The following is an 18,403-nucleotide window of genomic DNA, read 5'->3' on the forward strand; positions in this document are numbered from 1 at the left end:
TGTGTACATGTCTCTTCCAATTGAACATAAACTCCTTGAGACCAAGGACAATTTTTGTCTGTCCCTTGCACACAGTAGGTGCTTAATAAATGCTCTTTGGTTGACCGACAACCAGGCATTCAGGCTCCACAATCTGTGTCTACAACATTTCCCCTGTAGATAAATCAACCTCATCTATCCCAGCTCTTCTGGTTACCTGTGCTGTCTCTATTCTGTCCATTCTCAGTCCTAGCTTAGTGTGAACGACACCTGTTTGGTTTCATGACAGAGACAGCGTGGCAGTGGTTTGAGTACTGCACTCAGATTCAGAATCCTGCCTTTGACACTGACTAGCCGTGTGACCCTAGCCAAGTCATTTAAGCCCGATGTGCCTCAGTTTCCTCATTTGTAAAGTGGGGGTATCAACATTTGTACTCACCTCATAGGGTTGTTACAAGGACCAAATGAGATGGTGTATGTAAAGTGCTCCCCAGAGTTTAAAGGGCTACATGAAGGTCAGCTATCATCTACTCCCTCTTGCTAGTTGCCTTTTGGTTCTTTAAATCCCTCTGGAACCTTCAAAGATGGGAGGGATGATCTCAGAGGCCATCTAGTCTATTCCATTCCTCAGCAGGAATCCATCTTTACAATATCGATAAATGGACTTCCAGGGTCTCCTTGAAAATGGCCTCCTGAGGCAGCCCATTTCATTCCTGGGTAGCTCTACTAGTTAGGGAGTTACCTCTTTACATCAATCTTAAATTTGTCTCCTAAAAACTTCCCATCGGGTCATCCTTTACAGGAAAGTTAGGTGGGGGGGGGCGGGTAAGGTCAAAACCATTTGGTTTCTATGAAGTTGGAGTGCTGCATCAATCAGGCTACATTTGTTCTGTGAAGTTTGGATTCAATCACAAGGCTGCACTTGAGGACCTAGAGGGCCACAGGTTCCCCATCCCTGGGCTAGACCATGTTGTAAATGGTCTCTTTCTCTCATGCTGCCTCTACTCCAGCCATCATCTCCATCTTCTCCCTTGCTTTCCTCTCAACCCACAACCCTTGCAAACTTGGACTCCACCCTTTGGATGCTGGGCTCCGACAGGTAAGCTTTTGCTGGGTCTTGTTCAGAACCAGACTTCCATGTTACTTCCCTGGTCATTTACCGCCTCTTTTCTAGATTCACTGTCTTCCCTTATTAGCATGCCAGTTCCTTGAAGGCAATGATTGTCTTGGTTGTATTTATACCTCATAAATAAGCCTCAGTTTCCTCATTCGTAAGGTGGGGGTAGCAACACTTGTACATACCTCATAGGGTTGTTACAAGGATCAAATGAGATGGTGTATGAAAGGTGCTCCCCACTCCTTAGCATTAAGCTCTGCACACAGTAAATATTTTAGCTATCCTTCAAATGGCAACTAGTACCATTTTTCAGTTTAAAAGACCTTTTCATTTGTCTGTGGGCACCTAGGTGGCACAGTGGATAGAGTGCCAGGCCTGGACTCAGGAAGACTCATCTTCCTGAGTTCAAATCTGACCTCAGACACTTACTAGCTTCGTGACCCTGGCCAAGTCACTTAATCCTGTCTGCCTCAGTTTCTTCATCTGTAAAATGAGCTGGGGAAGGAAATAGCAAATCACTCTAGTATCTTTGCTAAGAAAACTCCAAATGGGGTCACCAAGAGTTGGACACGACTGAAAATGACTGAACGTTATGTGCAGACTAAATTTTGTGTATGAATTCTGTTGAATAATACCCTATATTTTGTAGTGTTTTTATAATTTGTCAGGAGCCTTTTGCATCTATTATCTTCCTTGACACAGTGTTGTGCCATGGAAAGTACACTGGATTTTGACCCGGAGGCTTGGGGTTCAAATTCTACCTCTAATGTTTGCCTGTGTGATTTTGGCCAAATCACTTAAACTTTTGGTCCTCAGTCTCCTGAACTGTGAAATGAATGGCCTGGGGTTGGGCTAGATGACCTCTAATGTCCTTTCCAGCTCTAAATCTCTGATTCTATTTGTAGTACTGTATCCCTTTAAATCAGGAGTTATTTCTGCGTGTGTCACGAACCCTTCTGGCAGCCTCTGGCAAAGCCTATAGAATTCTTTTTGCTATGATGTTTATTGTCCACATCCGTAAGGGAAGGAAATGCTAAATTTCACTTAGAGGTTAATAAAAATAAAGATGAATATTTTTCCCCATCCAAGTTTCTGTACTTTCTGAAACTTCCACAGAGCTGGAGCCAAAGTTAAGAACTCTTGTTTTAAATATTTGTCTTAAAGATTAGCCATAGTCACTTGGGGATTTAAGAGACTTTTTTGTTAACCCATTATAGAGTATGATAAAATATTAACTTTAAACAACATGTTTCTAGCAGCATAATTTATTTTTAAGAATGGGAAAGACCACAAGTCAGTCATATCTAAAAAAGTATTCTGCAAAATAATAAATGAAGACTGAATTTATTTTTAACCCTTTTGTAGAGTATGACAAAATATTAACTTTAACCAACATGTTTCTAGTAACATAATTTATTTTAAAAATGAGAAAGACCAAGACAGTCATATCTAAAAATTTATTTTGCAAAAGGCACAATGAGGACTGAAAGTAATAATGTTCTTCAAAAGAGGCACAAACACTGGACAGTAAAGAAATGTCTCCTATCTCACAATGGGCTGGAGTTCTGTTCCACCTTCATTCTTTAATGACTTTCTGTTTCTTCTTATCTTTGAATCAATTAATTTGTTGCTTCTGTTCACAAAGCTCTATTTAAAAAAAAAAAGTAAAAAGATGGGGAGTAGTTCCCAAAGCTGTATTCCCACAGTGCCAACAGACCACTTTGCTATATGCCATGGGAGAAATTAATTTTCAAAAAAGTCTAATTCAAACATTCATATTAATTAAAAATTAAAAATAGGTCATTGTCAAAAAATATATCAAAAGCGTATGGCTCATAGCATGAGAATACCTCGTTAGCTTTTTAATACCATCAGAAACAATGTCCCTTTGGTGACATACCAATACAAAGTATAAAAAAACTGCTTTTCATAGAGAAGGCATGATTTCCATGAGAGACAGAGATGTCTTTTCAATACATCAGTACACAGTAGGTGCTTAATAAATGCTCACTGACTTATCTGGTGTTGTTGCTCTAGGCATTTCCTCCATCCATCTATCCACCCACCCACCATCCATTAATCAATATTTATGAATGCCTACTACGTTCTAGGCACTGTGCTAAGTGCTAGGGATACAAAAAGAGGCAAAAGACAGCACCTACCTTCAAGGAGCTTACATGTAATGCAGATTCCAACCCTTCAATTCCTTCCTTACAAGACTATCTTTGGGAGTTGTTACAGCCAAAAAATTCATCCCTCAGTAGCCAACCTGGTAATAACGTGCCTCTCTGAACCTAGTTAGGCTGGTACTTAGATGACAGACCATCTCTGGGCCTGTTCTTGAAGCCCTTCCAGTTTGCACTCTCTGGTACAATGGAAAAAGTGTTGGCTTTGAAGTTAGAGGAACTGCGTTCAAATCCCCGCTCTGATGCTTACTTTCCTGCGTGACCTTGGGCCTCAGCGTCCACAACTATAAAATAACTGTACTAGATGGCTTTTGAGGTCTCTTCCAGCTATGGTACAGTTACGCAGAACTTTCCTCCATGTCACAATGAGGCACTAGAATGGGACTTTGGCGGAGGTTAGTACAGAATAACAGAAGCAATTGTAAAGGCATAATTCCATTCTGGACCTAACAGGTTATAAAAATGCCTTGCATACTCTGCTTAAAACAAAGAGTTTAAAATATTTTCCCCCAATACTTTCATAATAATTATCATGTTACTTGTAATTATATTTTGATAGACTAAGAAGTAGGCAATATGTACATAGAGATATACACATATATTTAAATCATTTTGCTGTTAAAAAAAATCTGTTCAGACCAGATAAAGTGGCCAAGAAGCTCAAATTGTTGGGAAACAGTTGTCTGTTGGCTCCATTTAGAACCAGTATGTTCCAGACTGTAAAGGGCTACATTAATTTCAGCAATCATTGTCATTATTTTCAGTAATAGATCTTAAAAAATAATTACTCACCTCAGTGGATATAAACATGACTTTTACTTTTGCATATATTTCAAACCTGAAGTGCAGGGAAGCCTAGAATGGAAATGTAGAAGTACCTGCCTGCTCATGAAAAATCAGAGCACACTTTTTCCTTGGACAGGGAAGAAAAGGAAGTGATAATTTGAAATAAAAGTGTTACACTCCTGTGAAAGTGTCATCCTCTAGAAGTGCCAGTGTCTCCTAAGTATACATTAGTATCACTGGATGAGAGATTTAGAATTCAAAGTAACCTTGGAGGTCATCTGGTTTAATATTCTCATTTTTACAGATGAAGAAACTGAGGCTCAGAGTGTGTTGTGCCCACAAATGAGATTACTGATCCCACAATCAAATGCACCACTCACACTTGAGCTAAATGTTTCAGGACAAGAGTTGGAAGGGGCAGAGTCTATTTTCTAAGAGGAGCTTTTCAGGGGAAAGCTATGTTCTGATTTTTCATGATTCATAAGTGACTTGCCCAAGGTCACAAAGGTAATGAGTGTCAGGGCTGGGATTTGAAACAATATTTTTTGACCTCAAATCCAGTACTCTGTTATCCCATGCTGTCTATCAAACGCACTAAGCCACACAGTCTTCTTATGCGGCATGCCTAGCTATAAATCCATGTGCAAATCAATTTGCTTACCATTAACTCTTGATCCATAAAGTAGGGTTTCTCTGGTGATCCATCATTTGTTTCCATGTCAACAACAAAGCACAGAAGCAAGGTGTCCAGCACAGTTTCAAACACTGATAGGAAATTGTGGGCCACCAAATAGGCAAAAAAAGCCACCAATAACAAAGGAATTGCCCATACTTGCAGCTCACGATGGTAGTTAAAGGCCATTAGCCCTCCAAAGACAGTGAAGTATACCACAAACACCTGTTCAAAAAGCAAAATAAAACAATAGAAATTCATAAAATTCATCTTTACTAACAAAGTAATCTCTCTCTCTCTGTTTCTCTTTCTCTCTGTGTCTTTCTCTGTCTCTGTATCTCTGTGTCTTCCTTCTCTCTCTCTCTCTCTCTCTCTCTCTCTCTCTAACACACACACACACACACACACACACACACATACACACACACACACACACACACACACAGAATGATATTTATAGGGAGAGATTTTACTAATGGTTTTCACTTAAGTAGCAGTTTTACTCTAAACTTTTTACCCCTTACCCTTGGACTAGCATCTGATTAAAAAGTGTTGCCATAAGCCTTCACTCTCTATAATCTTCCCCAGGAACAAGATTAAACCTAAAACTATAGATGTGTAGAGGGGCCAGTGGGCTTTCTCTACTTTCTCTAAGCAGGCCCAGATCTGATTTCCTGAGATAGGGTTTAAATCTCACCTTTGAAATCAGTTGTTGGACCCTAAGCAAGTCCAGAACCTCTCTAATTCTCAAGTTTCCTCATCCGTAAAAAGGGGACTATTTCCACTACCCACCGAACAAAGCTGTTGTGAAATAAAAGTATTTTCTAAACATCAAATTGCTATATACATAAAAGCTGTTTTGAATCACAGCATCCACAGGCAGAAGATTTAGTAAACGCATTTTTTAGACTCTTTCATTATGCATAATTGTTAGCTTAAGAAAGAGAGGTGCCAGCAGAACTGCTGCTGCCTGAAAATATAGAGTGAAGCCCAGAAAAGAAAGAGAACACACATCAAGTTCACCTACACTTGTGAAATGTAAGTACTGTACATCACAGCTCTTGGCACTGGGGAGCGATGGCCCATAAAGGAAAGAACCCATTGATAAACCCTGCAAAAATGTCGTGTTTAGTGTAAGGGATGTAAAGTCCCCTTGTATGGTACCCTGTGAAAATGACATTTGGAGCACTGTGACCGGTTCCAGGAAACATTCTGAAACAGGGAGCATAATCAGAAGATGAATGACCCAGACGGTCATTGAGAAAGGTGGCCTGGGCCAAGATGGTGGCTGGAAAGCAGGGACTTGCGTGAGTTCCCCCCCAGGCCCCCCCAAACACCTATAAAAATGGCTCTGAACAAATTCTAGAACTGCAGAACCCACGAAATAGCAGAGGGAAGCAGGGCTCCAGCACAGGACAGCCTGGATGGTTGCGGGGTAAGGTCTATCGCATGGAACCGGGAGTGGAGAGAAAGGTAGCCTGGCTTAGAGGATGCAGGGCTAAGCTTGGAGTCACCAAAACCTGGGTTCAAATTCCGCTTCTGACACTATACTAGCTGTGTTATCCTGGTGAATCACTTACGTGCCCTCATCTGTTAAGTGAAGGGATTGGACTATGTGGCCTGCTGGGGGCCTTCCATCTCTAGAGCTAAGATCCTACGACTCTCTGTTGAAGGATCTGGGGAAAATGCCATTGAAGACTGGTGGTGTTTAGGGAGTGGTGGCAGTGACAAGCTTTCATCAAGAGGAGCCTTTAGATATATTCTGTGTGGCTTTGTAGGGCAGAGATAAGCCAATGGGTGAAAGTCTAAGGGAGGCAGAGGCGCGTAAAAATGATAGCTTGATAAAAGCACTTAAAGGTTATAAAGCGCTTTACATACATAATCTCATTTTAGCCTTATAGTAATGCAATGAGGTAATAACAATAAAAACTACAATTATTATGTAAATACACATTATTAATATTTTATAATTATTACATGTTATATAATAATTATATGGTATTTTGAAGTTTGCAAAGTGCTATATTTGTGTTTCTTTTGATAGGTTAACTACTACAGGTATTATTATCCCCACTGAATAATACAGAGTGTTTCTAAAGTCTGGACACACAGGAAATGTGGAGTTATTGCATCAAGTTCGTGTAAATCTTGCAAAGCGCATCAATCTTTGCATCACAAATGATGGAAATCATATTGAGGATGTTGTTAATATTCCAATTGAATAAAATGTTGTTGAAAATTTCATTCATTTCTTGAAAATATGCATTTTTGCCTATGTGTCCAGACTTTAGGAACATGCTGTAGGGAAAACTGAGGTTTGGGGATTTTGCCCCTGCTAACACAGCTATTTAGTGGTAGAAATGGGATCTGAAGCCAGGTCCTTTAGACTCCATCCACTAAAGCACAGCATCACTCAGATAAAACTTGCTAACAACCAGAGCTGCCCCACAATGTAGTAGACTACTTTCTCTAAACACAGTGAGCTCCCTGTCACTAGAAGAGTTCAAGAATGGGCTTCATTTGTCAAGGATGTTCATAGGATCCCATAGATTTAGAGCCAGAGGTAACCTCAGAGGCCAGTGAGTCCAACCTCTTCATTTTTACAGATGACGAAAGAAGGCAAAGTTAAGTGACTTGCCCAGAGTCACATAGCTAGTGTCACCTGTTAACAGGTGAAAAGTTGAACTAGATGATCACTAAGGTTCTATGAAACTTTGGCCAAGAATATATAGCTGAACTTTACCACTAAGTAATGCATTTAACAGTTCTCGCTAGTTTAAGGACATAAACATCCACCAGTGACCCGCATATGTACACACTACATCACTTAGCGATTACTTATTTCCATAAAATCTAAGTCAGTCTTTAGAACCTAAATCAATACTTTTACATTAGAATTATTCCCATTCCATTTTGCAGATGAAAAAGAAAAAAAAATCACTTGTCTAAGACCACTACAGTATGATTAATTTAGCACTGCAGGTTTCTTTACTTAGTATTTTAATGAAGATATCTCACCTTTCCTAGAAAAATCATGAAGTCTCCCAAGCAGCTAACAGAGACAATATGCCCTGAATTCTTGGCTAAAATATTGAGCGAATCCTTTGCAGAGGTGCAAAAATCTGTCCCATTGATTGAAGTGGCAATATAGGCATTCTGGAAGAAGGAATGGTTAGAAGAGTTAGAATGTAAATTTTTTTTTTTACTGTAAGTAGTATTTTTTTTCCGATTACATCTAAAGATAGTTTTCAACCTGCATTTTTAATGAGATTCTGAGTTCCAAAATTTTCTCCCTCTATCCCTTCCACCCCCCTCCCCAAAAAGGCAAGAAATCTGATATAGGTTATAAGAATGCAAATTTTTAGAAGTAGAGTTCTCTGTTTAAAGAAACATATGAAAAGAGAAACTCTATCACTTCTCTTATCACAGTTACGATTCAGGGAAAACACTGGGAAGATTTCTTAATTAATTTTGCCAAAATCCCTTTTCCTGTATGAAGCCAAAATACTTCCAGACCACCTGCTTCTAAGATTTTCTCTGAAAATCTTAAAAATGTTACATATGGAAAGGAGAAACACTTGTGTCCCGTTTGTAAAGCTGTGAACTGGTCCAGCCATTCTGGAGAGCAATTTGGAACCAGGATCCCATAGCCACACCCTTTGGCTCAGTGATACCACTAAAAGGCATATACCCCAAAGAGATTTAAAAAAAGGAGGAAAATGGTCCATGTAGCAGCAAAGAACTGGAAATTAAAGAGGTGCCCATCTGTTGGGGGATGGCTAAGCAAATTATGGTATATGAATATAATGAAATGTTACTCTGACATAAGAACTTATAAAAATGGAAGAGGAAATTAGGAAGACCTATATGAACTGATGCTGAGTGAAGGGAGTAGAGAAGCAGGAGAAAAATTTATATGATGACATTATAAAGGAAAAAAAAAAACTTTGAAAGATGCTCCATGCCTCATGCCAGAGACATGAGGGACTCAAAATGAAGAATGAGACACAGGCAATGTGTGGATTTGTTTTGTTTCATTATGCTTTATTTGACATGAGAGTTTTCATTTTCTTTTTATAGTGTTGAACTGAAAGTGTGAGGCAGAGAAAAATAAATGCTTGTTAGTGAGAAAAAAGTAAAATCAAATTGGGGCAAAAAAATTTGCAAAGGTGAATGTTGGGTGGATTGAATTATAGATTTTTCTTAGCAGTGAAACCTCCCAAATCTGCAGTGGGTTTACTTGAATTGTCACAAGTATGCTGCTGAGGTGGAAGACATAGTTTGGGGTGGGGTGGATCAGTAACCACGTATGTCAGGGCTCGGTCTCTTCAGCTCTAAAATTTGGTATTTCTGTGATCAGGTAAACATATATTAGATATATTTCAGTTCAACAAACATTTACTAATCACCTACGGCATGCCAGATACTTTCCTGGGACAGGGGATGGAGACAAAAAATGAGATAGTACCTGCTTTCAAGAAGTTTTTCCACTACTGAGAGAAGGGTAATATAGTGTATTTACAAGTAAACATAAAGCATATAAAAATTAATACAAAATAATTTTTAAGAGAGAAAAAGCCCTAATAGCCAGGGGAATCGGAAAAGGTCTAGTGTAGGAGATGACATCTGAGCTATGCTTTAACGGAACCTGGAAGTGGAGAGATAAAGAAAGAGTACATTCTAGGCAAGGGCATAGAGAGGGGAGGTGGAATGTTGTGTATAGAGAACAGCTAGCAGACCAGTTTGATTGGAATGGAGAATGAATGAAAAAGAGTAAAATGAAATAAAAATGAGGGGCGGAGCCAAAATGATGCTGTGAAAGGAAGGAACTACTGGAGCTCTCTCACAAATTCTGTTAGGTACATCTAAAAAAGTGAATCTGAGCAGATTTGAAAGACTTAGAAGCCACTAGCAGACTGAGAAGGGCAGGAGCACTGGGCATGCAGAACGGCACCAGACCACACCAATTGGGAACAGCGAGGAACCCAGTAAGCAGGCCAGTATGGGAGAGCACTGGGCAAGCGAAACACAGGAGCAGCTACCCTGGAAGCTTCCCGCCCACAGCCTAAAAGTTTGAAACTCGTCTTCTTCAACGTCCAGGAGCCATGATGGCCAGGTAAAACGGCTCTCATCCCTTCCTTATATGTCAATCTTGAGAATGGCACAGTTATTATGACAATTGAAAGGGATATACATAGACCGTGGGTGTCAGTATAAAATAACTGATATAATGACAAAAAACATAATTAAGAGATATAAAGGTATAGTTCTGGGAAAAGAGGTAAGGAGGTAGTAGAAAAGGCTAAATTACATCACATGAAGAGGCACAAAAACGTATTATAGTAGAGGGAAAGAAGGGAGGGAGAAGAGCGGTATTTGAGCTTTACTCTCATCGGATTTGGTTCAAGAAGGGAATAAAATACCCTAAGTATAGAAATCAAACTTGTCCTACAGGCAGTAGGAGAGGAAAGGGGAAAGAAAAGGGACGGGGTGATCAGAAGGGAGGGAAGAAGTAGCAAGGGGAAACAAATAAGATAAGGGAGGGGAATCAAGAGGGAGGGTAAACTGAGGAAGGCGGTGATCGAAAGCAAAACTCTTTTGAGGAGTGGAAGGGAGAAATAAAAGCATAAACGGGGGGAAACAGCTTGGAGAAAAAGACACAGATAGTAATCATAACTGTGAATGTGAATGGGATGAACTCTCCCTTAAAACAGAAGTGGAAAGCAGAATGGATTAAAAACCATAATCCTACAATATGCTGTTTACAAGAAACACATTTGAAACACGGGGATACACACAGGGTAAAGATAAAAGGCTGGAGTAGAATATATTGCATTTCAGCTAAAGTAAAAAAAGCAGGGGTAGCAATCCTAATCTCAGACAAAGCAAAAGCAAAGATAGATCTAATTCAAAGAGATAAGGAATGACACTACATCCTGCTAAACAGCACCATAAACAATGAAGCAATATCATTATTTAACATATATGCACTAAGTGGTATAGCATGCAAATTCTTAGAGGAGGAGTTAAGGGAGTTACAGGAAGAAATAGACAGCAAAACTATATTAGTGGGGGACCTCAACCTCCCCCTCTCTGAACTTAATAAATATAACCTCTAAATAAACAAGAAAGATGTTAAGGAGGTGAATGGAATTTTAGAAAAGGCAGATATGATAGACCTCTGAAGAAAAATGAATGGGGATAAAAATGAATATACTTTTTTCTCAGTGATACAAGGCACACACTCAAAAATTGACCATGTACTAGGGCATAAAAACCTCACAGTCCAGTGCAGAAAGGCAGAAGTAGTCAAAGCATCCTTTTCAGATTATGATGCAATAAAAATTATTTGTAATAAAGAGCCATGGAAAAATAAGCTAAAAATTAATTGGAAACTAAATAATCTAATCCTAAAAAATGAGTGGGCCAAAGACCAAATCATAGAAACAATTAATAACTTCATTCAAGAGAATGGCAATAATGAGAAAACATACCAAAACTTGTGGGATGCAGCAAAAGCAGTTCTTAGGGGAAGTTTTATATCTCTAAATGCTGACATGAATAAAACAGATAAAAAGGAGATCAATGAATTGGGCATGCAACTGAAAAAGCTAGAAAAAGAATAAACTGAAAATCCCCAATTAAATACCAAATTAGAAATACTAAAAATCAAAGGAGAGATTAATAAAATTGAAATCAAGAAAACTATTAAATTAATAAATAAAATCAAGAGCTGGTTTTATGAAAAAAAACAATAAAATTTATAAATCTTTGGTCAATTTCATTAAAAAAAGAGAAGAAAACCAAATTGCCAATATCAAAAATGAAAAGGGTGAATTCACCTCTGATGAAGAGGAAATTAAAACAATAATTAGGAACTATTTTGCCCAAATGTATGCCCATAAATTTGACAACCTTAGGGAAATGGATGAATATTTACAAAAATATAAATTGCCCAGGTTAACAGAAGAGGAAGTAAATACCTAAATAACCCTATCTCAGAAAAAGAAATTGAGCAAGCCATCAATGAACTCCCTAGGAAAAAAATCTCCAGGGCCAGATGGTTTTACATGTGAATTCTATCAAACATTTAAAGAACAATTAATTCCTATACTTTACAAACTATTTGGGAAAACAGATGAAGAAGGAGTCCTACCAAATTCTTTTATGACACAAATATGGTACTAATACCTAAACCAGGAGAGTCAAAACAGAGAAAGAAAATTACCAACCAATTTCCCTAATGAATATTGATGCAAAAATTTTAAATAAAATATTAGCAAAAAGACTGCAGCAACTTATCACAAGAATAATACACTATGACCAGGTAGGATTTATTCCAGGAATGCAAGGCTGGTTCAATATTAGGAAAACAATCAGCATAATTGATCATATCAACAACAAAACTAGCAGAAACCATATGATCACCTCAACAGATGCAGAAAAAGCCTCTGACAAAATACAACACCCATTCCTATTAAAAACACTAGAATGTATAGGAATAATTGGAACCTTCCTTAAAATTACAAATAGCATCTACCTAAAATCATCAGCAAGCATTATATGTAATGGGGATAAGCTAGATGCATTCCCAGTAAGATCAGGGGTGAAACAAGGATGTCCATTATCACCCCTATTATTCAATTTGGTACTAGAAATGTTAGCTGTAGCAATAAGAGAAGAAAAAGAAATTGAAGGAATTAGAATAGGCAAAGAAGAAACTAAATTATCACTTTTTGCAGATGATATGATGATTTACTTAGAGAATCCTAGGGAATCAAGTAAAAAACTACTTGAAATAATAAACAACTTTAGGAAGTTTGCAGGATATAAAATAAACCCACACAAATCCTCAGCATTCCCATACATAACTAACAAAGTCCAACAGCAAGAGATAGAAAGGAAAGAATTCATGACACAACAAGAGATAGAGAACATTACAAAATGCAAAATGGATAATTTTGATTATGTTAAGTTGAAAAGTTTTTGTATAAACAAAGCCGATGCAAAAAAGATTAGGAGGGAAGCAGAAAATTGGGAGAAAATCTTCACAACCAGTGTTTCTGATAAAGGCCTCATCTCTAAAATATAGAGGTAATTGAGCCAACAATGTAACAGTGTTCCAATTTTCCCACATCCTCTCCAGCATTTATCATTTTCCTCTTTTGTCATGTTAGCCAATCAGACCAGAGAGATGTGGTACCTAAGAGTTGTTTTGATTTGCATTTCTCTAATCAATAGCGATTTACAGCATTTTTTCATATGCCTATAGATATCTTTAATTTCTTCCTCTGGAAATTGCCTGTTCATATCCTTTGACCATTTCTCAATTGGAGAATGACTTGTATTCCTATTGGCTCTTGTTGGGTGGAAAAGGGGAGGGGAGGGAGGGGAAGAAAATCTGGAACTCAAAAACATGCAGAACTGAGTGTTGTAAACTAAAAAATAAAAATCTTAATTTAAAAAAATGCTTATTAAAAAAGAAATAAAAATAAAGTAGTACAGGTGGGAACTAGCTGGTGAGGGCATTAAATGAGAAGCTAAGGATTGCTTATTTACTCTGTGTGATGCACAGGACAATTTGACCAAGCACACCACACCCGCTGCAATCTCAACACAGAAGTCCAATGACAGTAGGAAGTTACCCACCATCAAGCCATCATTGTCGCTCTGAGGGAGATGACATGGATGGACAGGACAGCCTGCCTTCCATACTCAAGATGATACAGCCATCTGCTCCTCACCAAACAGAACACATTTGCTATTTGGAAATTCACAAGTGTTTATTAGGAGGATGGAGAGAATTTGCCACCTGTCTCTATGGACTGTGTAACACGACTACTCCACACTCATATAGGAATCTCAGGAAAGGGTGGGTCTTGATGTTAAGATTACATTCCATTTGAGGCTCAACCATTCCTCTTCAGAGTGGCAAGTCATCGCTAATAGATTCAGACCTCTTTATTTGCTTCCTAAATCCTAACTTTCTCCATAATGCCGAATTGTTGCTACTAAATAATATTTTTGCCGAGATGTCTTTTTTTCCCCTGAAAGATTGTTACCTTGTTGAAAACTTTCCACCTCCCTTCCAGGAGAAATAAAAATAAATTTAGTGCCTGGCCAAAATGTTTGACTGTTCACGTGGTCTTTTATCAAGCTCTCAAAATCTTTCAAATTTCTTTGTACCTATAATCTTTTATTTTTTTAAAAAAAATTTACAAAAGAATGAGCCACACCCACAGAAAGACAGTATTAAAGCCCCTGACAGGGAAATTATATATATTTTCTTGAAGTTACTGCAGCATAGCATTTTGGTTCAAAAGATTCCATACCCAGAGTCCAACAGGGAGACCTAGAATTAATGTCTTAGTATGTAAATGGGAAGCTGAGATGGGGCAGGAGGTAGGCAGAAACATTTAAGACCCAGGAAATGAAATGAAGCTTTCTATAGTTATAACATTAGCTAATTGGCCACTTAGAAAGAGAAATTGCTTCTTTGTCAGAGACAGCTGGAAGATGGATTATACTGTATTTGTAATATATTTAAAACTCTGCTCTAAGCACTGGTATGTTGGGCTGGACCAGTGAATTTCAGGGATGGTTGTGTTAAAGGAATCTGTAAACTGGGATGTTTATCTAAGGATTAGGGAATTTGCTGGTGTGGTTGGGAAAGTCTCTCAAGAGATCCTGGAGGCTAATCTTTTTAGTACAATAGAAAAAGGGCCCAAGGTAGCTAGTATATCCTATTACAGGGCAAACCTTCTTATTCTTCAGGTTCTATAGAAGAGGCTCAGAGGACCACAGAGTTAGGATAAAAAAAGATCTCCCAACTTTAGAGGAAATCTAAGTCCAACCCACTCATTTTACACATGAAGGAACTGAATGAAGCTCTTGGAGGTTAGAAGTGACCTGTCTAGGGTCACGTGGGTAATAAATGGCAGAAATGGGGGGATTTTAACTTGGAACTTTGGACCCCCAATCCACTGGCTCTTTCCACTCTTCCTCTCTCTCACTTTTAAAGCTCACCCAGGCAGAATGTGTAGAGCACTCCTCCACCCAGGCTCATTCTGATCAGCACGCAAGCTTTGACTTGCTCCATTTTCCAATCTGGGCCAGTTCCTTAGGTAAGCAGGGTCTCCACTCCTAATACGGAGTTCCTGAGGTCTCTCCACATCAAAGGCAAGCTTTGTATAGATGCTTGCTCAGCTTTAGCCCACTGTAGCTCACCTGTTATCAAGAGATCTCCTCAGCCTTAGCCTCCCTAGTAGCTGGCATTATAGGCATGCACCCCAACCATACTGAAAGTTCACTAGGTCTCCAAGCACATTTGAGTCCTGGCTGTCTTAAAATACAGCCTATAAAAGTCTTACGGAGATATACTGGAGGTATCCCCATCCTGACATAGACAAAGAGGAATGGTGCCTTCACTCATAGTTTTTTGATTCAGGGAATCACAGGATCTCATGGCCCTTTAGTTTTGTCTGTCATTGATAAAATATATTCTCCACAACACATCCACTTAGTGATCATCTAACCTGTGATTAAAGACTTCCCATGAGGGGAAATCCACTCCATCTTGAGGGAAGCCATTCCCAGTTTGGATAGGTCTAATTATAGGAAATGGATAGAGGGCTGGGCCTGGAGTCAAAAGGAGTCAACTTCTTGACTTCAAATCTGGACTCAGACACTTATTAGTTGTGTGACCCTGGGCAAGTCACTTAATTGTGTTTGCCTTAGTCTCCTCATGTGTAAAATGAACCAGAGAAGGAAATGGCAAACTACTCCAGTTATCTTTGCTATGAAAACCCCAAATGGGGCCACCAAGAGTTGGACATGTTTGAAAAATGACAACCAAAGAATTGTTAGGAAGCAGATCCCTAAAGATGGTCCTCAGATGTGCAAGTTCTTTGCATAACTAAGAGTGTTTTGGTTTTGTCCAGGTTTTTTGGTCCAGACTGGTGACTTCATTGCTGTAAGTAGCTTCTGGTGAGGATATTCTCTCCACCAGTGCAAACTAGCAATCATTTCTGCAACTTACAGACTTAGAAAGTAACCTGGGGCATTGAGAGGTAAAGTAATTTGTCCAGGGTCACAAAGCCAGGGCCAGAGATGAGACTTAAACCCAGGCCTACCTGATGTTGAAGGCCGCTCTCTATCTACACTGTTCCACGCTGTCTCAGTGTAAATGAAGATACATGGCCCAGTTGATGCTGATACAGACTCAAAGGAAATACACTCTTGAATCACTTGGGGCCACTCCCAACAAAATATTTTGCTCATTAGATTTACTCTGATCTCCAGAAAGACTCAGGGTGGTATAAAAATCTCTCATGGTGACTAAATTTTTTAAAAATGTAATAACTATTTAAAATTTGATCTCTTTTTTGTAATGCTTGTAGTTTTTTAATTCACTTGTAGTGAATACTTGGCTTAGAGTACACACCCCAGCCCCACCATGGGGCACTGAGCTGTTTCCCCAGAAGCGGCCCAGGGTTAGCTCAGCCCTTCAGGGTTGGGGGTATACTGCAATCTACCCCCCTCCCCATTTACAACCTCTTGCCCTGAAGCCCCAAAGAATTAATGAGAATGTAAAGGGCACAACTCATTTCTCAGTGGGGGAGGGAGAGAGAAAAAGAGAGAGGAAGAGAGGGAATGAGAGAGAGAGAGAGAGAGAGAGAAAGAGAGAGAGAGAGAGAGAGAGGGAGGAAGGAAGAGAAAGGGGAGAGAAAGAGGGAGGCAGGAAAGGAGAGAGAGAGAGGGAGAGAGAGAGACAGAAGAGAGAGACAGAGAGAGAGAGGAGGAAGGAAGAGAAAGGGGAGAAAGAGGGAGGGAGGGAAGGAGAGGGAGACAGAGAGAGGGGGAGGGAGGGAGAGAGAGAGAAGAAATGTAGATTTCCCGTGGAGAAAATGCTTTTCTCCTTAAATCCAAAATGAAGCCAGCACTGTCCTGTCATTGATCTCATTTTAACAGAGAGCCAGAATTTTCTCTTCCAGGAAACTGAAACAGTGTCTTCTTGGAAAGAGAAACTGTAACCCTATAATTGCTATAATTCAATAATTCAGATGGCTCTAGACACTTATCATTGTGGAGACGCCTCAAGGAGGCCGAGGCTCATCCAAATTCTGTTAATCACTCCATGAATTTTCTCTGGCTGTTCCCTGTGCCTGGAACCCTCTCCCTTCTCACCTCTGTCTCCCAGACTTCCTGGCTTCCTTGGAGACTCCGTTCGAATCCCACCTTATACAAGACCTCTTCCCTCCCTCCGCTAATGCCAGTGCCTTCATTCTGGGATTTCCTCCAAGCTTTCTGGTATCCATTTTGTTTGTACATAGTTATTTGTGTGTTATCTCCCTCATTAGACTGTGAACTCATTGAGAGAAGGGACTGTTTTTACACTTCTTTGTAGCCATCAGCACTTAGCACGATGCCCGGCACATAAGAGGCATTTAATAAATGTTTGTTGACATATCATATTTGGATTCTTGTCACTGTCGCTCTGGAAATACTCTACAGAAGATCCGTCCAAAAAAGAAATGGAGGCCTTCCCTTGGTGTAGAGGAGAGAGGTTTGGCCTTGGAACCAGGAGGATATCTGTTCCAATTCTTCCTCCAGCACCTACTGGTTGTGTGGCTGCTGTCAGGTTAATTAACTTTCCAGAGTCCCAGGGCATCTCTCAAAGACTAATACATAAGTTGCTGATGAGTTGTGGATCAGCGTTGATTAGAAGAGTTGCCATTTCAGGAATCTCCCACACTGACGATGTTGTTCAGCTGTGCCCAACTCTCCATGACCCCAATTGGGGTTTTCTTGCAAAGATACTGGAGCAGTTTACCATTTTCTTTTCCTGCTCATTTTACCGATGAGGAAACTGAGGTAAACTGACTTGCCCAAGGTCACACAGCTAGTAAGTGTCTGAGGCCACATTTGAACTCAGGTCCTCCTGACTCCATGGCTGGCATGTCATCCACTGCACCACCCAGCCTATCCCCTCCCACATGGATAATGGGTTCACAACTCACATAGCTCCTCTTTTCATAGAACTAAGCAGAATTAATCTCTTCTCTGCAGAAGGGCAAGGAGCTTGGCAGGAAAAAAAAATCAACTTTCATTTTGCAATGGATTCCTGGTACTCACTGACTCAAAGCAATAACTACTTTCCTTTCGTGTTGTGTGAGGGGTGAGAGGCAACAAGGCACAGTACACAGAGAGGTGGCCTGAGACAAGAAAACTCCCAGGATTCAAGTCCTGCCTTTAACAAGAATGTATGACCCTGGCCAAGTCACTTACCCTCCTAGTGCCCTAGGCCACCCTGTAGGACTCTAAAAAGGCATTAACAGAAGCTTATTTGTATTAGCAGGGAGTGGTTCCTTCTAGGGAGTTCTGTATGCCAGTGGAATCACAGGTTTGGACCAAAAATCTCCAAACCTCCAAATGCTTGGGTTATGACAGAAAGCTTCTGACAAGAATTAATCCATTTAGTTTGTCAGGAAAATGGCCATCTATTTCATAGTGCACCAGAAATATTAGAATAAATAATTGGCTACGGCCCAAAAATATGAGTTATGAAAAACTGCCTGGTTCCCAGAATTGTGCTGATATTCATGTGCTCTTCGAGAACTAAATGAAATACCAGGGAAATCACACAGCCCTGACAACAAAATG

General features: G+C 39.6%; 1 protein-coding gene across 1 annotated transcript in view; it reads right to left on the reverse strand.

Annotated features, from left to right (window-relative positions):
• Positions 1–2,493: 2,493 nt before the first annotated feature.
• Positions 2,494–18,403, reverse strand: part of SLC44A3 (solute carrier family 44 member 3) — a 110,973-nt gene continuing 95,063 nt past the window's right edge. The window contains exons 13-15 of the mRNA XM_036767446.1: positions 7,760–7,897; positions 4,730–4,966; positions 2,494–2,743 (exon numbers count right to left, since the gene is read on the reverse strand). Of these exons, the coding sequence (XP_036623341.1) occupies positions 2,639–2,743; positions 4,730–4,966; positions 7,760–7,897 (480 nt within the window). The 3' untranslated portion in view covers positions 2,494–2,638. The remainder of the gene's footprint in view (positions 2,744–4,729; positions 4,967–7,759; positions 7,898–18,403) is intronic.

Source organism: Trichosurus vulpecula, chromosome 7, assembly GCF_011100635.1.
Source record: "Trichosurus vulpecula isolate mTriVul1 chromosome 7, mTriVul1.pri, whole genome shotgun sequence".
Lineage (NCBI taxonomy): Eukaryota > Metazoa > Chordata > Mammalia > Diprotodontia > Phalangeridae > Trichosurus > Trichosurus vulpecula.